We start from the raw sequence: 23,611 nt of genomic DNA on the forward strand, positions 1-23,611 counted from the left end.
TTTAAACTTTCTGAAAGCAAAACATGATTCACAAACTGTCTAAATATGTACACCATGGTCCATTTCTGTATGTAATAAAGAATATAAACTATGTGTAATCGCATCATAGTAAAATATAAGTCAACATTTGAATTGCTTTAAAGGTGTTTTTGTATTATTACATTTGTATAATTAGTATTTACTTGCGTTTAAATTGTAATTTGGCAATTTCTCTCAAAATCCTGTTGTCACTGGTGCGCAATGAATTTTGGGGTAGGCAAGGCTGCAAATGATCCATCTGTTGTATCCTTCATTTCACGGGAAATGACGGTCACGTTTGGAAGCCGCATTTAAAGGACCCTTCGAATTGTGACAGCCTTCATCACACCGCGGTGATGCAATCAGCCTTCGAATGCGGCCTTCTCAGGATGCAGCCTCTGACTTAGAACACAGCTGCAGTTTAAGTAAAGAGTTCCTAAAAAAATCTGTTGTCCTGATTGAGTATCTGCGGTCAGGTGAGATGTTGCCAGGCCATTATTCTAAAGTTATTATAGTTATTATTATCTTAGTCTCTCACCTCAGAAAAACTAACTTTCCTGTCCTGTCAGCCGTTATACTGTGCTGTTAGCGAACACTCTTCAATTGTACGCGCTAGTGCGATGGCGTGTGTTGTATATCACTTCATTATAAATAAAGCGCAAACGAAACTACAAGCATGCAAAATCGTAGTTATGTTGTAAGTCATGAAATGAACAAAAAGTACTAATAAATTACCTGAGTGGTATTTTGTTTGTTAGCTGGGAAGGATTTGCGTGCAGGTATGAAGTCCATTCTGTTAATCAGGAGCAGTTTCCATGTTTTACCTTATACTGTTTATTCATTCAGTATTAGTCATATTCTTACAATTTATGTGTATGTTAAGTATCCATTTTAGTTAAATAAATTTGCTTGGATTTTTTTCAGTTTTGGGAACTGCTAACTGAAATACGCTGTGACTGACTCCACAACCTGCCCATAAACAAAGTATTTAAATTTAGTATCCTTACGAATAAAATGATGCTTTTTATGCAAGGCATCAGGCTTTTATTCACTCAAAAAGACAGATGCGACACTCGTTTGGGTGACTCACATCTTGTCCCTTTATTTTGTTTTGCATAAAATTAAATGTTTTACAGAACTTTAATTATATAAATTGTTGGGAATTGGGTCAAATTCCTAAAAAATTGGGTTGCGGCTTAATGACCATAGGAAAATATGGCTCCCATGGCCCAACCACTTGAGAACTACTACTACATAACACTTTTGCTGCCTACGGTTTGGAACATTCTTCATATCAGGTTAGTTCACCCAAAAATGAAAATTCTGTCATTTATTACTCACCCTCTCGTCGTTCCACATCTGTAAGACCTTCGTTCATCTTCAGAACTCAACCACTGGAGTCACATGGAGTACTTAAATGATGTCTTTTTCCTACCTTTCTGGACCTTGGATTGGGAGTTGCGTTGAATCTCTATGGAGAGACAGAAACCTCTCAGACTTCATCAAAAAGATCTGAATTTGTGTTCCGGAGATGAATGAAGGTCTTATGGATGTGGAACGACATGAGGGTGAGTAATAAATAACAGAATTTTCGGTAACACTTTATTGTAGGGTCTCTTAACTAGTTGCTTATTAGCATGCATATTACCAGAATATTGGCTGTTTATTAGTTCTTGTTAAGCACATATTAATGCCTTGTTCTGCATGACCTTATTCTACATTCTTAATCCTATCCGATACCTAACAACTACCTTACTAACTATTAGTAAGCTGGTGTCACTGGTGCGCAATGAATTCTGGGGTAGGCAAGGCTGCAAATGATCCATCTGTTGTATCCTTCATTTCACGGGAAATGACGGTCACGTTTGGAAGCCGCATTTAAAGGACCCTTCGAATTGTGACAGCCTTCATCACACCGCGGTGATGCAATCAGCCTTCGAATGCGGCCTTCTCAGGATGCAGCCTCTGACTTAGAACACAGCTGCAGTTTAAGTAAAGAGTTCCTAAAAAAATCTGTTGTCCTGATTGAGTATCTGCGGTCAGGTGAGATGTTGCCAGGCCATTATTCTAAAGTTATTATAGTTATTATTATCTTAGTCTTTCACCTCAGAAAAACTAACTTTCCTGTCCTGTCAGCCGTTATACTGTGCTGTTAGCGAACACTCTTCAATTGTACGCGCTAGTGCGATGGCGTGTGTTGTATATCACTTCATTATAAATAAAGCGCAAACGAAACTACAAGCATGCAAAATCGTAGTTATGTTGTAATTTAGTAAGTCATGAAATGAACAAAAAGTACTAATAAATTACCTGAGTGGTATTTTGTTTGTTAGCTGGGAAGGATTTGCATGCAGGTATGAAGTCCATTCTGTTAATCAGGAGCAGTTTCCATGTTTTACCTTATACTGTTTATTCATTCAGTATTAGTCATATTCTTACAATTTATGTGTATGTTAAGTATCCATTTTAGTTAAATAAATTTGCTTGGATTTTTTTCAGTTTTGGGAACTGCTAACTGAAATACGCTGTGACTGACTCCACAACCTGCCCATAAACAAAGTATTTAAATGTAGTATCCTTACGAATAAAATGATGCTTTTTATGCAAGGCATCAGGCTTTTATTCACTCAAAAAGACAGATGCGACACTCGTTTGGGTGACTCACATCTTGTCCCTTTATTTTGTTTTGCATAAAATTAAATGTTTTACAGAACTTTAATTATATAAATTGTTGGGAATTGGGTCAAATTCCTAAAAAATTGGGTTGCGGCTTAATGACCATAGGAAAATATGGCTCCCATGGCCCAACCACTTGAGAACTACTACTACATAACACTTTTGCTGCCTACGGTTTGGAACATTCTTCATATCAGGTTAGTTCACCCAAAAATGAAAATTCTGTCATTTATTACTCACCCTCTCATCGTTCCACATCTGTAAGACCTTCGTTCATCTTCAGAACTCAACCACTGGAGTCACATGGAGTACTTAAATTATGTCTTTTTCCTACCTTTCTGGACCTTGGATTGGGAGTTGCGTTGAATCTCTATGGAGAGACAGAAACCTCTCAGACTTCATCAAAAAGATCTGAATTTGTGTTCCGGAGATGAATGAAGGTCTTATGGATGTGGAACGACATGAGGGTGAGTAATAAATAACAGAATTTTCGGTAACACTTTATTGTAGGGTCTCTTAACTAGTTGCTTATTAGCATGCATATTACCAGAATATTGGCTGTTTATTAGTTCTTGTTAAGCACATATTAATGCCTTGTTCTGCATGACCTTATTCTACATTCTTAATCCTATCCGATACCTAACAACTACCTTACTAACTATTAGTAAGCAGTAAATTAGGAGTTTATTGAGGGAAAAGTCATAGTTAATAGTGAATATGTGTTCCCTATACTATATAAGCGGTATAAGTGTTACCAAATTTTCATTTTTGGGTGAACTAACCCTTTCACATCTGAAGTGCACCTAAAAGCTTTTTAATTGGACAGTTCACTCATTTTTGGAAGATAGTAAGGCTATACAGCTCAGCCATCCACTTTTCTATTTTTGTATTGTAAAGCATATTTACCCAGTATATCAGTATCTTGTCCCCTGGATGCCCTCACTGGCCCCACTTTCACCCTACAGTTCAAACCCCAGCTGCAGCTCCGCCTTACTCTCTCCCATGATCCTCTGCTGTAATCTGCCCATCACATCATACTGTACCAGGCCTGCCATGTGCAACTGCCACATAAATAACCCAGGCTGTCCGCCACACACACACACACACACACACACACACACGCACGCACAGGCTCATTCAAATGCACCTGTCAACTTGATGAAGCACTCGCCCGCAGGGAAGCATTGTTTACATTTTCACTCCACTCTTCGCAAAAGTGAGATTCTAATTATTTTCCCACTGTAAATTAAAGCCAAGTGGGACAGAACTGAGAAGCTGCAGATTCCAGCGGTGAAGCGGCACTATATATAAACTGCTCTCAGGGAGACGGGTGGGTAGAGCGCAAGAGGAAGGTCAGCGGTGTTTTGTCTTGATAACACAAGAGAAAAACAGCAGAGATGCTAGTGGTGGAGGAAGCTTAAAATCTACGTTGGGAAAACTACTTTGAACCTGTGTGTCTGCCACGCTACAAGCCACTTTTAATTTAAAGAAATTCAGCTACATTTTTTAAGAAGCAGTGAGCTACACTACAAGCTACTTATGAAAAATATCTACAGTAAATACATTGAAACTATTTAGAGAGGCAATATCTTTTCAGGTCTTTAATTATACATATTCAGAGCATTATTTATAAAATAATGAGATTCACAGGGTGACAGCTTTACATTTGAACAAAAAAAGTATACAAAATACAGCTTAAAAAGAATAAAATATTAGGTTTCACTTTATTTTGATGGTCCCTTTAACACATTCTGTTGACTATAAGTAACATTGCACCTACATGTCTACTAACTCAAGTGTTTATGGGAGAGTATTAGTAGATTGGTAGTGTTAGGGTTAGAATAAGTTGACATGTAGTTGCAAAGTTACTTATTGTTAGTAGAATGTCTGTTGGGGAATCATCACAACAAAGAGTTAGCAGATATCGAGCAGACAGTCTAATAATTCTCTAATGAGAGTTAGTTGACATGAGGTTGCAAAGTTACTCATAGTCAACAGAATCAAAAGGAACCATCAAAATAACGTATTACCAAATATTAGTTTTAGTTTGTAGTTTGGTACTCCAACATCACCTTATTTTACTGTCTGTGATCATTAAAGCTGAACCTGGATATGTTAAACTGACTGAAATATATTAACATTATTTATCATGTGCCTTTGCTGTATTATGTGTCACAGCAATGCACTGAACAACAGAAGGAAATAGATCCAAAACAAAGTAAGCCTTACTGTCTAATGCTGCATTTCAATGGGAAAAAAGAAAAAAAAAAGAATTTCACAAGTGCCTAATTTGAAGTGCTTTTCAGTAGCAACTCTACATGCCAGACAAATAGCACTTCTGAATGTGACATTAGCATGTTGCTAAGCTAACAGCGGTATATTCTAATAAGCTTAAAATATACAGTACACAGTAATTTTGGGTAAAATATTGCATTTTAATTGGATCAGCCTGTTTATTTATTTATTTATTTTATACTGAGCTTGTCGCAATGCATTTTACACACTAGGGTAGAACTTTATTTTTCCAATTTCTTTTTTTTTTACATCGGCAATAATTGAGAAAAATGCCCAATTGCACAAAACTACTGAAAGATGTAGAATATTGGAATTTCCTTTGCATATTTACATGATTGTAAGCAGTGGGTTTTATCTGGTTGCATTTATTTTGTTGTTAGACTGTTTGTTCACCCATTCACAATCACTGAATACATTTGGCTCTTTATGTCAGTATTTAAAAAGCAGCTCTCATCTGACTATGACTCGGCACTGCAGTTATTACTCCATTAAACAGCAGCTTTCGTACACACTGGCCAGCATATTAGGGTTGTCGTGAGGATGCACCCGCACTTAAATAATGCACTTATCAAATTTCGGATATCCATTTTTACAAATATGGAGATGTGTAATCTCATTTGCTTGGGCACAGGCACAGGCTCATTTGGAGAGGAATGGAGCTCCAGCCCGCATTTTCACTTCCCGGACCCCCGCCTGTCTGTCCGTTTGCCGTAACGCCTGCAAAATCTGAATTTATGTTGCGGCTGGGAGACATGGTTTGATGTTTATAGTCCTCAAAGAAGCAATGGCTGTCTCTCCAGATTCAAATAAAGAGACTGATATGGACTCTATCAGATTTCTGAATACAGACGTCCACAATAAATCGAAGCTTGATTGGTTAGAATTAGGTTAGCTCACTTGAATGCTATCTGCTTAACCCACAGATGGGTTCCCTGAGAACAGCCAGGCATTGAGTGTGAGTCAAGCACTTACCGCCAGTGTGAAGACGGTGCTGGAGAAAATCGTCCGCCAAGTATTCTCACATTTAAAAAAGGTTCAAAGGAATAACCATGATGCAGTGCATGAAACGCTCAGAATACAGACTTTGTGATTTCTGACAGTGGAATTACACATGCAGATTAACCCCACTCGGTGCAAACAACCAAGACGAGATGTTGCTAAAGCGACAAAGAGGAGCACTTGAAATGTCACGTAATATGAAGCACTAAACAACAGAGCCTTCAGTATCTGTCCAGACCACACATGAATCGTTCAGAGAACAGACTTTGAGTGTTTGCAATTTGCTCGCTGATGTCTTTCCGATGACGTTTGATGTGTCCTGTGACAATGCTCACTGCAGACCTTCTCTCCAGGCACTCTGTATTTAAGATGTGTCTAATTACGTGCAGTAATGACTCTCAATTTCCGACCTGTGTTTAGCCAACAGTCTTAAGTAGTTGGAAAATCAAGACGTGGGTACACGGCAAAATTAAAGTTCTCCTTCGCTCTGACCCTGCCTGACAAGACCTATGTTTTTCCAGAGGAGTCGTAATTACAGAGCCAATTAAGGGGTCACCTTGAGTTTATAAACTCGGCTGTGGCCTGAAAAACTTCCTGCTAAAAGAGGGAAAAGAGAAACAGAGAGAAAGTGAGTCATGTGGTAATCTGAATTCAGGCCTGTCTGAGCCTGTTGACTACTTCCAAACACCCCTCAAAGTGTTTGCAGTCTCAGAGGATGAGGTCCTGTTTTCTTCTCAGCATTTGTCTTATTGGTCATCCAGACCTGCTGGACTGAGTATTCATTGTGCTTTTAACAGTCCAAATTGTCCACTACATCACTGCAGAGATGATGTATTTTTGTAGGATAACCTTGATGTTAGCATCACCCTGATTCTCGTATGGAGCCTTGCACATGACGTGGGGAAAAAAAAGGTATACTGTGGCCAGCAATTAAGAATTAGTTCCCACAACCTTACTAATACGTCAGCATGTTTTACTAATTTGTTCCCTCATTTTAAGTAAATTGTGCGTACAACATAGTAAAATACGTGTGTATGTGTGTATATATATATATATATATATATATATATATGTGTGTATATATATATATATATATATATATGTATATATATATATATATATATATATATATATATATATATATATATATATATATATATATATATATATATATATACGTATATTACTATGTTGTACGCACAATTTACTTAAAATATAAAAAAAAAATATGTGTATATATTAGGGCTTGCATAGACTAGTCGAGTAGTCGAGAGATCGACTACTTCAGTCACTAGTTGGCGCTATCGGAAATAATCGACTACTCGAGCGTGCATTAACTATAAATGAATTCAAAATGCGAACGTCACCAACAGACACCACGCATCTGATGTGTGGAAGTATTTCATCAAGGATGACAAAAATAACATAATTTGCCAACTCTGTAAGACTACTTTAAAATACAACAGCAGCACGACAGCTGTGCACAACTACCTACAATTGAAACATCCAACAACAAAGGCAAATGTTAGTGAGACGCACACCATGAAGCAAACGAGCATCTGTGAATTCTGTAAGCAAATATGACTCTCTAAAAGCGGACATTGCAGTTGAAATGAAAGGCAATAATGTCTCCCTCACTACTGATCTCTTGATGCCCTTGAATTTCTGAATGCAAACCAGCGATCCATGAGCACGACCAAAGACTGCGTGTGGGGAGAGGACGATAGCGACGATGACTTGTGTTAGTCTATAAACTTTCAAGCTGATTGAAGTAAGATTCTATTTGTTCTTGTTATTAAAACTTGGTAAGTATTAAAGTTATTATTCAAATTTATTATTAAATTACTGTATGCATGCAGCCATGCACATATAGTTTGCATATGCGACGCAAATGTTAGGATTAAAATGTTGCGTGCAGCTATTTATTTGGCTTTACTCTATTGAAATATGTAATATCATAATTATAATGTTTTGAGAGTTTACTTATGTAATTGTTGCATTAGGCTATAAATAAATAAACATTTATTGATAAGAACTATTTCATGTCTTTTCATTTACAGTAGCATGAACCACAAGTAGTCGAGTAACTTGAGTATTGTTTTGATAAGAAATAGACTAGCAGAAATCAGTGGTCATGCAACCCCTAATATATATATATATATATATATATATATATATATACATTAGAGGTGTAATGTATTTGTCCCGAACCGGTGCACACGGTAATGCAATGCTGTTTGCTAACCGCCACAACAGGAAAAAACACAGAAGAAGAACAGATGATCTATGCATAAATATGTTTACATGTAATCTCTCAACCAGTGTTTCAACCGCGGAAAGACATCAATAAAACAGCTTGAAAATATCTCACTTAGCATTACATTTACCTCAGGCATACCTCAGTCATCTAGAGTGATTATTATTATATCTAAAAATAAATAGCAACTGAATTTAATAGTTCGGGCTCTGTTGTTAATTGTAACCTTTAATATTATAGTAATGTGCAAGAAAGGGCTCCCTGTATATAGTTTACGGCATTAGCTGAGACAGATTTTTTATTTTTTTTATCCTTAAGGAAATGTTAATTATAATTTAATTTATTTAAAAACATAATTTGTTCAATAAATGACTTTAATAAAAAAATGTAAAAAAAAGCAATTTTATGTTTGGTTTTCTCCCCCCTGCTGTACCGAACCCATATCGAATCGTGACTTCAGTACCGAGGTACCAAAACTCACTTTTGGGTTTCGGTTTACAAAAATACGTCATCACTGCAGCACTGTATTATGACTTTTCTTTTTCTATTATTTTAAAATATATACAATAATGGGCGGGGGGTGGGGGGGGGGGGTAATATTGTGGCACTTTGATATATTCTGTCGATCTGAATGATAATCATGTTAAAAAAAAAAAAAAAAAAAATTACATGACACTCCAAAGTACATGTCTGAAACACCATGTTAATATTTTTGTTAGTGAATTCAGACCTAAAAAGAATGGTGAGTCTTTGCACGTAACGTGCTGTGACAGCGCATTCACACATATGTTTGAGAAATGATGAGTATATGTATAGTGTGCGTGTGTGTGTTTGAGGTCAGAGGGGTGTGTGTGTAGCAGTGCTGACACTAGTGTGAAGCTGGCCCAGTTGGGTGAGAGGCGCTGTGATCTTCACACACCAATGCGTCTGAGATCCATGACCTATATAGCATGTTACACGCTCTGCTTGTCTCCTGTGTTCCTCTAATAGAGCAGGGCAGTGCATTACAGGTACAACACACACAAGGGACCCGTACACACGGATCAGAGCCATCCCTCATGACATAAGACCTGCTGAGACACTTAAGATCTGATTTAATCACAACATCTGATTTTTTTTTCATCTTGTATTTATTTATTTATTTTTTATTTTGTATGTTTGTGTCTGTTGCATCTAGCTAATCTCCCACGAGCCTTTGATGTTCAAAGCTCTGCCTGTGATCAGAACGAAACTCTAGCCTACTCTTTACTGCATAGTGTGTAGTACTGTATACTGCCTGCAATTTGTTAATGAAAAAGTATGTGGAACAGGATGGTGTATGCATCGATCAATAAACACTATTATGAATAATGTATTACGAATATTATATTACTAATAATATATTATGAATATTATATTACAGTATTATGAATACACACACACACACACACACACACACACACACAACCCTGGACCACAAAACCAGTCATAATGGGTATATTTGTAGCAATAGCCAGCAATACATTGTATGGGTCAAAATTATCGATTTTTCTTTTATGCCAGAAATCATTAGGATATTAAGTAAAGATCATGTTCCATGAAGATATTTTATAAATTCCCTACCATAAATATATAAAAACATTATTTTTGTGAGTGGATATGCATTGCTAAGGACTTCATTTGGACAACTTTAAAGGCAATTTTCTCAATATTTTGATATTTTGCACCCTCAGATTCCATATTTTCAAATAGTTGTATCTCGGCCGATTATAGTCCTATCCTAACAAAGTGTATTTATTCAGCTTTCAGATGATGAATAAATCTCAATTTCAAAATATTGACCCTTACGACTGGTTTTGTGCTCCAGGGTCATATATATACAGGTGCAAGAAAAAGTATGTGAACCACTTGCAGAAAATGAGAATAATTTAAATTTTAATAAAAATAGAGAGATCATACAAAATGCGTTACATTTTATTTATTACTGTCCTGAGTATGATATTTTACATAAAAGATGTTTACATATAATCTGAAAGACAAAAAAAAAAAAAAAAAAAAAAAATAGCTGAATTTATTAAAATGACCCCATTCAAAAGTTTATGAAACATTGTTTTTTAACAGTCAAGGATCGGGAAACGTGCAGACAAGTTTTGCTGGATTTTCTTTACATAGCAGCAAAATCGACGTAAAATACTCTGTCATTTTTTTGTCATACAGACAAAAGTAATACATCAATTGAAACTACAGAATGTCTACGTTTATGTGTGTGCACTCACAGTAAAAACAAAATGTTGTGCTTTTTGCAAAATAAAGAAAACTAACACGATGCACAATCTGCCGATACTGTGTGTCGTTACCTGGATGATCCACAACTGTTTTTTTTTTTTTTTTTGTTATGTGATGGTTATTCTTGTTTGTCCTGAACAGTTAAACTGCCCAATGTTCTTCAGAAAAATCCTCCATGTCCTGCAAATTCTTCAGTTTTCCAGCATCTTTTGCATATTTGAACCCTTTCCAGCAGTGACTGTGATTTTGAGACCCATCTTTTCACAGTGAGGACAATTGAGGACCTCAAACACAACTATTAAAAAGGTTCAAACATTCACTGATGCTCCAGAAGGAAACACAATGCATTAAGATTCAGGGGTGTGAAAACTTTTGAACAGGACAAAGATATGTAAATTGTTCTTATTTTGTTTAAATATCTACAATTTACCTTGATCTTCAAATTCAAAAAGTTTTGAACCTTTTTTAATAGTTGTGTCTGAGTACCTCAATTGTCCTCAGTGTGAAAAGGTGGATCTCAAAATCATAGTCACAGCTGGAAAGGGTTCAAATATCCAAAAGATGCTGGAAATCTGAAGAATTTACGGGACCTGGAGTATTTTTCTGAAGAAGAGAGCTCAGTTTTAACTACTTAGGACAAACAAGGGACTCAAGAACAACCATCACAAAAAAAAAAAAAAAAAAGTTGTGGATCATCAAATCAGCTTAATAAATTCAGGTATTTTTGTTTTATCTTGTGGATTATATGTAAACTTTTATGTGAAATATCTCATTCAGGACAGTACTAAATAAAAAATAACATGCGTTTTGTTTGATCTCTCTTATTTTGTTAAAATTATTCACATTTTTACAGATTCTACAAGCGTTTTACATACTTTTTTTTCTTACGTATTTCATACATATATTTGCACAAAGCAAACAGGATCCACAATGAGTTTGTGGGTGATATCACTTCCGGTTCCATTCATGCTACTGGAAATGCAAGGTCAAGTTGAGCACTCTGTAGTAATGTAGTAGATCTTCAGAGTATTCCATGCATAAAGAAAATTTGCATACTGTGCAAAAATAGTACAAATAGCATGCTTTTCCAAGCATAGCCTTTAACACCAGTATTAATGAGTGATACGGGCCAGTAGTTTCTCTGTTTTTCCTTTCCCTCGTTTAAGGATTAGGCTGAAGCAGGTTATTATAGACTGCTGTGTGTTAGTGTCGTGTCAGGGTCAGAGGCTGTGTGAGTCATGCAGAAACCTGACACGCTGCATTCCTGCGTCTCTCAGCCAGAGCTCATCACTTCACAAGCACAGCTGTAAATTACAGGCCATTACTGTCAACTATCCGGGTTTGCATTCATCTCAGTGAGCGCTGAACTGTGGCCGCAGGTAGGGCAGGTAATTGCGTCAGGGTAAGCATTCGTGCAAGCATGCAGTTGCACTCAGATACACCCTTGATCTGAACACACACACACACAAACACATGCAGCTACATGAGCGTGCGGTCGTAGTGTATCTTTTGCTTTCTTTGCATTAGCGTTGTCCAGTAAAATATCATGATTCCTGATACCAAATGTTGATATCACAGCAAAACATATATGCCACTCAACACTCTTTAATTGAAAGTTAATTATTTAAAGGGAATATGCAAATGAACAAACTGTATTAAAACAATGGTGTCAAGTAATTATGCAATTACAGAAATAAATTAAGAGCAGTTTTTTTTTTCTTGTCAACTTTTTCGTTTTTTGACTGTTATTAATGACAGTGGCATAGCATGCATTTACACTGCAAGGCATAATGCACCAATTAGATATTTTGACAAAAATCAGTTTTTTTTTCTTCTTTTTCTTTCCTCCCAGTTGTTTTTCCTTCATTTACGGTCATGGCCAAAAATATTGTCACTCTTGCACCCCCGAATTTAAATAATCCACAATGTAAAACTGTTGAAATTAAAACATATTTTGAAATGCACATATGTATGTCTTTGTGGAGTGCATAGTTCAGGGAGTAGTTTATAAATAACAAAATAATGTTGGTTGGTAATGTTGGTTGAGTTGACAGTGCATGCAGCATAAAAATGTAAGACAACCAATTTTACATTGAAGAAATAGTTCACCCAAAATTGAAAATCACCTTGATGTCCTTAAAAAATAGTATAGCTTTCTTTCTTCTGTGGAAGCAAAAGATGTTTTGTCTCTCTCTCTCTCTCTCTCTCTCTCTCTCTCTCTCTCTATATATATATATATATATATATATATATATATATATATTTTTTTTTTTTTTTTTTTTTTCATCAATGGTGTCCAGTGTTGTTTTGGGCCCCACTGATTCATGTACACAGCACTTTCTGTAGAGCATGTGCTCAATTTCAAAAGCCGTAACTCAGCAAATTGTGTTAGTACTTGGTACCGTAATACAGTATATATACTTGAGTCATCTCTAATAAGATGTGTGTATGTGTGGGGGGTGTATGTGTCTCATTAGGTGGCAGTGTATGACTACATCTGGACAGAGGAGGAGCCTTTGGGAGGATTGGCACCACCTGTAGGCATGCCCGTTACAGGATGTGAAACAAGCACCCATATATCCATCTACACACTGCACTTGAGCGGCCTGCGCCAACATTACAGACACTTCCTAAGACAACCTGATGGAGCTATTATAGAGGTGGGCATCTTCTATGGCAGAATCCTAAACTTAAAGGATTAGTTCACTTTCAAATTAAAATTTCCTGATAATTTACTCACCCCCATGTCATCTAAGATGTTCATGTCTTTCTTTCTTCAGTCGAAAAGAAATTAAGGTTTTTGATGAAAACATTCCAGGATTATTCTCCTTATAGTGGACTTGAATGGACCCCAAACGGTTGAAGGTTTCAGGTTTCAGTGCAGCTTCAAAGCATTCTATGCGATAATGCGACAATATGCTAGTGCAAGTATATAACAATTAGTTTAAACTTTGACCAGTGGAGGACAGTAATACACTTAGCAGCGTCTACACTGCCGGAATTCTAATAGAGAAGAAGAAGAAGAGAACTAGTTCAAGATGAGCATTTATGATTAAAACGTTTTTTGTAAATGAGCTTTGGTTTCTCTAGATAAGACCCTTATTTCTCGTCTGGGATCATGTAAAACGCTTTGAAGCTGCACTGAAACTGTAATTTTGACCTTCAACCTTTTGGGGTCCATTGAAGTCCACTATATGGAGAAAAATCCTGGAATGTTTTCATCAAAAACCTTAATTTCTTTTCGACTGAAGAAAGAAGGACATGGACATCTTGGATGACATGGGGGTGAGTAAGTTATCAGGAAATTTTATTATTCAGTATTAAATGAATATATATTTTTTCTAGACCACCCAGCATCTCACTGATCATTACAATACGTTCTGGTATTGTCTTACCTGTGAAGGATACAAACAATTCTTCCTTAGGTTTTAGCCAAAACGATCTAAAATACCAGCATACTGTTTTGATGTGGAAACAATTTTCACTCAGAAATTGCTACTAAATATCACAAACAATTACAACAGCAAGTAACACATTGAACTGAACTTGAAATTTTGAATTAGAAAAAACTGAAATGGTGTTTTCTTGTAAAATGTATCCATATAATATTTGTTTTATTTACAACTTCGAAAAATCATTTTTACTGTGTACCTTGTGAAAAAGTCTTCTTGTCCGAGTGTGTTTAATGATGCCTAAAAATTCTGCCTCTCACTAGGTTTTAGAACTGAGCTAAAGAGTGTAAAGAATAGGGTATTGTCACCTTCACCACAGGCAGTCAATGCATATCGCTCATGAATGTATCCCTCACACCTGGACTAGGTGCTAATTCTTTCTTACTTTGGATAATCTAGGAATCTATAATGGGATATATTCGCTAACCTCCGCCCATGGCTTTACACGTTATTAAATGCAGTGGAACAGCAGGGCGCAGACTGCCGTCCAGATTGCTGTCTAATTAAATGTACCACTGATTCTGCTTGGTAACAACTGCAAGCACATGAATTAACTCCCATCCCCCCCGAGAACAACCTGGATCATCCTAACAAAATTAATATTTTAGAACTTCCGTGTCAAAAACAGCAGATTTATGCTGCATGCGTGTCAACGGCTCGCTTGCAGGCAGTGCGGTCGGTTAATGGCGTCCTGAGCTGTTTTGTGACTGATGAGAGCACCACCGAACACGCCACATATTTATCAGTCTGAGGGGTGGCCCTGAAGAGCTGCAAACACAAACACATCAGTGATGATACTAAACAACAACAGACTTGTGAAGCTGTCAAAAATTCCTGAACTTTGTCCATGTTTAGAAGACCAAATTCTGTATACCAGCATTGAAAAATAGCAAATCATTCTGTATATGCCAGATTTAAAAAAAAAAAAAAAAAATCACTCTTGCAAAGGTGTTGTAATTTTGACCAAAAACCATCTGTAGGCCCAAAAATTTAGCAGAATCAGTCATTGGTTTTATTTTTGGAATCTGGAATTTATCTGAAGCTTTATTCCTAACCAATTTTACTGCTGTAATGTGACACATTTGTTTATATATTTATGTATGCATGCATGTATTAATTAATTTATTTGTTCGTTCATTCATTAGTTCATTCATTAATTCATGTTAAATGTTAGCATTCAGGCCGTCAATGCATTATATGAACTTTCCGCACAAAAGCAGTTAATTCAGCACATGATGGCATTATTTTTTTTACCTAATAATTTATAAACAGTATATTAATAATAATAATAATATTGAATGTTAATGAAATGATGACTTTTGCACAATAAGAGTGTGTATTAAGAAAGTATTTGTTTATTTATTTATTTTTTTCTTATTTGATTTCATGTGGACTTCCGCACTGAGTGACTTTGATTATTTTAGGAGGGGGTTGTGTATAGTGTTTGTTGCTGGCTCAGCAGAGGGAAGTGTCAGGCCATATCTGGAGTGTGTGATGGGTGTGGCAATGGGCAGGCTGACACACGAAAGACGCTGATAGCATCAGTGCCGCCCACCCTAGGGCACATGCGACAGCCATGCCAGCACCAAGACAGCACTGTGGATCTACTAATTCTCAATGTATATAATGTAATTTAATAACATCTAGAATATAAAATAAATTGAAAACAGTTTTATTTGATGTTCTGAAAATTCATCTAGAAGTAAGGTCTAGTACACAAAGTGACATGAAGATTTACAGATACAGCTACACATGTACAGTAGAAGCTCTCACAAATATACTTGAGCACAGAAAAACTCAAGCTGTTGGATTGATATGAGCAGGGGTTTAAAGTATTTCAGTATGCACTTTAGTATTATTTTTTGGGAATTTGTACTTTTTTGCTCAAGTTTTATTGAAATTTATACTGAAATATCTGAATATTTGAATATTTACAAGAAAAAAAAAAGTTTTATAAGTATGTTTTGCATGTCATAATAACCTAAATCAGAAACAGCTACAGTATGGCTCTGTTCACACTGTCAGTCAAAATCTGATTATTTGTGTATCTGATTGGGAATTTGATATAAAATTATTGACTGTCCACATATTTGCATTTTTTGCCATTCACACTTACTAAATCTGATCGATTTTCAATCAGATACGCACAAAAATCAGATTTAGACTGACAGTCTGAAAGAGGCTTAAGTGTATAATAAGCAGTCGAACAACCACACAAAATATCTGCTGCTGAATTGAAATAAAACAGCTTTTTCTAAAACAGTGATAATATAGGAGAAGGGCCAAGGGCAGAAATGTTCAAGGGGGTGGGCCTTTATATAACAGGGTGGGCAAAGCGTAGAGTATGAAAACTGCATGCCAAATTAAAAAATATAACACAGCACAGTTTCAAGTTCAAAATTTCAAAACAACACAAAATTCCACTTATTTCAACTTAAAAACGTAAGTTCTGTTGCTGCTTTAAAATAAATCAAATTAATCAACAATAATCAAATTGGCTGTACAAGTCATTTTAAATTACAGTAAATTATATTAAAATTGACTTTAAAAAAATCAAGTTGAATCTTTTATATCCTCTATCAAGTATGTCACTATAAACATTATATGAACTAATGTTTAGAATTTTTAACTATAAACATTAAGAAAATGTTTGTACTTACCTATACATATCCTCCTGCAATATTGGATGTTGGAACTTCTAGTTAAAAATGGAGATCATCTCATCATAATCAAGTGTATCTGTGAGTTTGCATTAAAACAATCGCCCGGATTCATTGCTAGACTTGGTTTCTTGCAGCAGTGCAATTGAGATAACCATTTGAGGCTTTTTGAAGTATCAACTGATTGATATTGGCTTCGCCATTTTCTAATTTAACTCCACAAATGCACAAATCTTACTATTACAAGTTTTACAACCTTACGTCATAAAGATAACATTGTGGACATAAACTGACGAATCATATTTAACATTTCATTTTGACAGGCATATGATATGCAACTATAGGGATAGCGAAAACTAGTAAACCGCAGGACCATGAAAACTTCCATTTAATCATTCTTTTTCACTAAATAAATACAGTTATAGTGTGAATAGACTTTTATTATAATTATTATTGTTTATTAAATGATTTCATACATCTATTTGGAAAATGACCAAATTTTGATTGGGTGAGCCCATGTCCGAGCTACTGGATTGGAGTCATCTTCTCATTATTTCTTTACAAATTTTGTTTACAAATTGTATTACACCATTGAAGTTGATTAGATCCAAATATATTTCTGTGCACAAACCCATCACTGCAGGGGATTTAGGTTTCAATGAAGATAAGCTTTGTCAGCATGCAACAGAAAAGAGTGCAGTTAAATCAGTTGCAATTTTAGCACAACTTTATGAGGCTCTTGTGATGTTTCTATTAAAGTTAGAGATGCTTTAAAAGCAAACGTTACTTAAGCAGATGTTTACCGCTCTCTGAGTAACTACAAATTGGGCAGATAATAGCTCAGATTTGAATGCAGCACCAATAACTTCTTCAGTTCCGATTGGGCCAACATCCGCCTCATATGTGGAAACAAGATGGCGTTGGACATAAACGTGTGTGAATTCATTAGGGCGCGTGCTAAAACGGCAGTAGGTTTATGTGCGTGAGCGTGTGTCTTTCCTCTCGGGCTAGTGTTTAAGTGTCTGCGGCCTAAGAAAGCGGCGCTCTGGCCAACTGTGCTGCATCATCTCTTGTTCCCATATGCCGTCTGCAGCATATGTGAAGCCTGCCGCCACTTCTGTAAAACTTCCATTAAAAATGCACAACTACAGCTCCAACAGCTTGAGTATTACCTCTGCACAAATTATTAATGCTCGGCAAAACCGCTGATGAGCACCCAGCACGCATTAAACACACTCACTTTTGCCAGCCTGTTTTTATCATGTGGCTTTTGAGGTTTTGAAGCATGCGGCACTGTTTGTGTTTCTGTGTGTCTTTTGTTTGTCCTTGAATGCAGCTAACTCTTTAAATAGATGCTGTGTGACAATCATCTGGTATCGAAAGGTGCTAATGATTGAATGCTAGTTACTTTTGCCTAACAACACAGATAGATTTAGTGACACAGTGGTTATTATGCACCTTAAAGAACTTGTCTTGAATAGTGAAAACAGGAGTTAGTTGTTACTCCTATGAACATTTTCAAGGTAATTTTATTTCAAGTGAAATGACACAGACCTTAAAGTCTTGAATGAAGAAAACATATTGAACAGCACCCTTTTTCCCTCAAGGAAAAAAAAATATATATATAAATTAGGGCTGTCAAACGATTAATCACGATTAATCGCATACAAAATAAAAGTTTGAGTTTGCATAATATATGTGTGAGTACTGTGTATAATTATTATGTATATATAAATACACACAAATTAATGTATATATTTAAGAGAAATATGTTATTTATGTACAAAAAAATTTATTTATATATCATTGTAGTTGTAGTTGTGTCATTCCAAGCCTATGAGACTTCCGTTCATCTTCGAAACACAAATGAAAATGTTTTAATGAAATCTAAGTGTTTTATGTCCCTCTATTGAAAGTCAATTCCACATAAACTTTGACTGTTCAAAAAGTTCATAAAGAGATCCAATCCAAATAAATCCAAAGTGGTTTAAGCCAAGTCTTTTGATGAGATAGTTGTTTTATATGATGAACAGATTCAATTTAGGCTTTTATTCACATATAAACATTGATCAACGCACATACATTGAGCACATCAAATGGTAAATGAAAGGTAAATGTGCATGATGCATGAGAACCAAGAAGTTTTGTTCTCGCATGTCAAGCTAGTAAGGTTGAGCTTCCAATTACCGTATTTAACGAGCTCTATGTATGTGTCTTGATCAATGTTTATATGTGAATAAAAGGCTAAATTAAATCTGTTCATCATATAAAGAGATTGTGTATCTTCAGAAGATGTGACTGAATAAGTACACAATGACAGAATTGTCATTTTGGGATGAACTATCCCTTTAAATACCCTAGTTCAATCTTTCAGTTAAAATGTAAAATTTTTATAAGGATATATAGACTTGTGTTGTAATGTATGATGTAATGCAGTTTTACCGTATTTGCATGATGATATTGGAGTTTCATAAGTTAAATTTTAACTTTAAATTTTAAATTTTAGTCCCAACTACTGACTACGACTCATTAGTAATACTGCTAGAGAAAACAACCATTTATTTAACTGAACTTTTGATTCAAAACCTGAAGTATAGCATTTATGACATCTTGTCCGTCCCAGTCACCCCTGTATCATTAATTCAGTGTGTTATTAGTGTGCTATTGAACCAAGGCATTTCCAGAGACCTCTTCTCTAACCTGGGGTGATCATTTGCTCCCAGTGCAGGCAATGAGGTAAGAATCGTGACATTTTATGTGTCATATCTTCATTTGGGTAATAGTGTATCAGATTCTCCATTAAAGTCCTTCTGTTGAGCTCACATTTATGAGTCAGAGCTCAGGACGGCCGACTGAAGCCACATTGACCCAGATTAGCATTTGAATATTAAATATTTAACCTTTAAAATAATCCTGCAGCTAGAATCATTGACAAATGACCTCAGTTCCTCCTCTCGTGTCTGCTTATAATCACTGCACTGCACTTTGTTTGTTTGACTATGTCTCATATGCCATGAAGTCAACTGCAAAAGTAGAAAATAAGGAACACAATAAGGAACAAGTTGCTATTCTCTTAGTTTCTATTTGTGCAGTGCTGAACTGCACTCCACTGAAACTAAGGGTTTTAAAACCACTTTTGCTTGGTTAAGGACGGGAAAAATGGTCGGCGTATGGTCTAAAAGGGATGTCCCTATTCTTTTAATGAGTTACGGGTGTTTTGGGCATAACATGCAATAAACCAATCAGAGTCAATGGCGGATTCGCTATATACATGGCGAAATTTGCAAGCGCAGAAACTGAACGCTTCTCTAGCAAACAAACAGATCTGCTCATGTGTGAGCAGACCATCTACGGGACAAGCCGGTTTCCACCAAAGCATTTTTATCTTTATGCACATAATAGTAATAATAATCTTTTACATTGTAATCCTTTTATTTTTAATACTTGGCATGTTTGTGTGCTGCTGTGCGTTCCCGTCTCTGTAATAAGCCGAGTATACACACGTTGTGCACTTGCCTATAGGCATGTATTAATAACGCACTCTTTTAAATAACACAATATATATATATATATATATATATATATATATATATATATATATATATATATATATATATATATATATATATATATAGTGCTCAGCGTAAATGACTACACCTTTGAAAAGTAACATTTTAAACAATATCTCAATGAACACAAAAGACAATTTCCAAAATGTTGACAAGACTAAGTTTAATATCTGTTTAAATTATAACATGAAAGTGAGGTTATATATATATATATATATATATATATATATATATATATATATATATACGCCCATAGGAGCACAAATGGGTGCAAATGCATTTGCTACAACGTGGTGCAGGACGTGAAAATGATAACTGCGTCGGGCTATACTAGCGATACTAGCAAAAAACACTGCACCGAGTGTATGATACGGCCCAAAATTGTCAAAAGATCACTTTGTTGTATGTGTCAATTTATTTTATATATTTTTTTAATGTTACATAATGCTGTTTGTTGCCCATTATTGTTTCCACCACTCTGGCTGTCATGTTTAACTAGTACAGTTTCCTGTAGCTTAAAGGTTAGTTTAAAGGTCTACATAATCAAAATTGTAAGTATTGAAATTAGTTAAATTAAATCCAACACCAATCCAACTTTTGACAAAATATCCAGCTTATTTTACAACAATGAAGTAAGAATTTCCTGTGAATGTGTGAGACTTCTGATTCATTAGCCGCTGTAGGCAAATTACTATGAAGAACAAAGTGCAGTAAAAAAAAAAAAGTGCAGTAAAACTATCTGTGCTACAAACCAGAGTGTTTGTTTACTATAATAAGCTGTAATATGAAAACAAAAACCAGTTTGCAAAATCAAGCAGCATAATGGACTGTAATAACTGTAAAATAACTGGAAGCAGATGACACTGTAGTCCTTGCACTTTCAATGTGGATACATGGTAATTGTGGAAAAATAACTTAAATAGTTTCACTGAGATGAAATTACAAAGCAAATCTGAATAATTTGTTTAAAAATGTTGTGTGGTGTGTTGTTACAGGTGATGGATGATTGTGACAGTAAAGAGTTTCAGAAGTCAGAGTTGCATGAGGAACATGAGAGGATGAAGAGTGTGACACATCTCAGAGTGAGGAAGAGGAAAAAAGCTGCCTGGCGTGAGTAACAACACCAAACCAAGATGCAAATGGATGTGGATTAAGATAAACAGTTATATATAATGGTGATGGAAGTTGTTATATGTTTTTAAAAATTGTTATCGTTTGTGTTGTTGTGTGTTAAAGGATCGCACAGGGTTGAGCCTCTTGGAGGAAGTGCCTGTGACTCAAGTAATGGAATTAAAGAGCCCAGCCCATAACCTCAAGTAACCACACAGAATAATAAATAAATCAAATTAAATGCCTTTCTAAACCCAAGGGTGCTTTACAGTACATTTGCATATATACACCTATGTTTCTCTGTTAGGACACATGTAAACTTGAGGGGAACTGACTAAAACTCTACAAAGCACCAGATTTAAAGTAATTTTCAAATAAAATTCGAAGAAAACAAAACAAAACAAACTTTGACAGCATTTGTTTGCAGTTGCTACTTGATATTTTGTACTAAATGCAATGACACAGGGTTCCTACGCAGTTTGGAAAAGTTTGGATTTGAGTAATTTCCAGGTTTGAAAAAGTATGGAAATAAGAAAGCAGAGTATGGAAAAATATTTGCATTTCCAGACTATTGCCCCTATTTACTTTTATATAATAGAAAATTAAAAATGTAATGAAAATAAATGTATCATACAAGAAGTGTGTTTTCATGGCAGCTGTGTAGTGAATCTTTAGTGATTGTCAAACATGACTGAATGAATTCAAGGTGCACTTTTCATTATGCAAAAATGCAGGTTTATAAGCTTTTGGGGTTTATTCTCATGACATTCTTAGCACTCTAAAAGGACCTTTGCAAAAATAAAAAATATATAGACTTTCGTGTGCGCACAAGAAACCATTAAAGGTGCCCTAGAATTAAAAAATTGAATTTACCTTGGCATAGTTAAATAACAAGAGTTCAGTACATGGAAATGACATACAGTGAGTCTCAAACACCATTGTTTCCTCCTTCTTATATAAATCTCATTTGTTTAAAAGACCTCCGAAGAACAGGCGAATCTCAACATAACACCGACTGTTACGTAACAATCATTAATATGTACGCCCCGAATATTTGCATATGCCAGCTCATGTTCAAGGTATTACACAAGGGCAGGACGTCTGGATGTGTACAGCTGAATCATCAGACTAGGTAAGCAAGCAAGGACAATAGCGAAAAATGGCAGATGGAGCAATAATAACTGACATGATCCATGATATCATGATATTTTTAGTGATATTTGTAAATTGTCTTTCTAAATGTTTCATTAGCATGTTGCTAATGTACTATTAAATGTGGTTAAAGTTACCATCGTTTCTTACTGTATTCACGGAGACAAGACTGTCGTTATTTTCATTTATTAAACACTTGCAGTCTGTATAATTCATAAACACAACTTCATTCTTTATAAATCTCTCCAATAGTGTGTAATGTTAGCTTTAGCCACGGAGCATACTATCAAACTCATTCAGAATCAAATGTAAACATCCAAATAAATACCATACTTGCGCGATTAGACATGCTGCATGACGAACACTTTGTAAAGATCCATTTTGAGGGTTATATTAGCTGTGTGAACTTTGTTGCTGTTTAAGGCAAGCGCGAGCTCCGGGGGCGGGGAGCACGAGAATTTAAAGGGGCCGCAGCCTGAATCGGCGCATATTTAATGATGCTCCAAAATAGGCAGTTAAAAAAATGAATAAAAAAAAATCTGTGGGGTATTTTGAGCTGAAACTTCACAGACACATTCAGGGGACACCTTAGACTTATATTGCAACTTTTAAAAAGACGTTCTACGGCACCTTTAAACTTAGCATATAGGACAATGCACACTGAGCCACCTATTGTGTCATCAGCCCATTTTGTGGTGTTGATTCTTGGACACCACAGAGGATGTGTTAAATTAGACATTAGGCCTTGATATTAAAGTTACTACCCTAAGAAAAGCCAAATTTTGAGCAAATAGATCTCTATTAATTCATATGCATCCATGCTCTCGTTTTATTCATAGTAAGATGGCAGTGACACACAAAGGAAATAGGTTAGGCCTATAAGTGTATATATAAAACTAGAAATTGTAATGCGCAAGCACGCAAAAATTCCCATGCGCATGTGAATCATTTCTCAAGGGCACGAGAAAGTTGCTTGCATGCAAGAGTCTATATTTTTTATTTTATTTTTTTTTTATTTTAGGGAATCTGTATGTTGTCACTTTGAGAAAGTCAATGAAAAAAAAACCCTGAGAAAATAAAAATATTTACAGATGACTGTTCTCTATTCCAAATATAAAGCTGAATATAATGCTGTGTGAACAATTTGTTAAATATGGT

At 35.6% G+C, this 23,611-nt stretch overlaps 1 protein-coding gene across 6 annotated transcripts in view; it reads left to right on the plus strand.

Annotated features, from left to right (window-relative positions):
* The window catches only part of ofcc1 (orofacial cleft 1 candidate 1), a 141,285-nt gene extending 119,103 nt beyond the window's left edge, over positions 1-22,182 (plus strand). For 4 of the 6 annotated variants that reach the window (XM_048175057.1, XM_048175059.1, XM_048175058.1 and 1 more), the window contains 3 exons: positions 12,988-13,170; positions 21,187-21,301; positions 21,428-22,181. In XM_048175057.1, coding sequence (XP_048031014.1) covers positions 12,988-13,170; positions 21,187-21,301; positions 21,428-21,501 — 372 coding nt within the window. In that variant the 3' untranslated portion in view covers positions 21,502-22,181. Of the gene's footprint in view, positions 1-12,987; positions 13,171-21,186; positions 21,302-21,427 lie in introns of all 6 variants that reach the window. The other 2 variants (XM_048175062.1, XM_048175060.1) reach the window with 2 other exon arrangements.
* The last annotated feature ends 1,429 nt before the right edge of the window (positions 22,183-23,611 follow it).

Source organism: Megalobrama amblycephala, linkage group LG22, assembly GCF_018812025.1.
Source record: "Megalobrama amblycephala isolate DHTTF-2021 linkage group LG22, ASM1881202v1, whole genome shotgun sequence".
Taxonomy (NCBI): Eukaryota; Metazoa; Chordata; class Actinopteri; order Cypriniformes; family Xenocyprididae; genus Megalobrama; species Megalobrama amblycephala.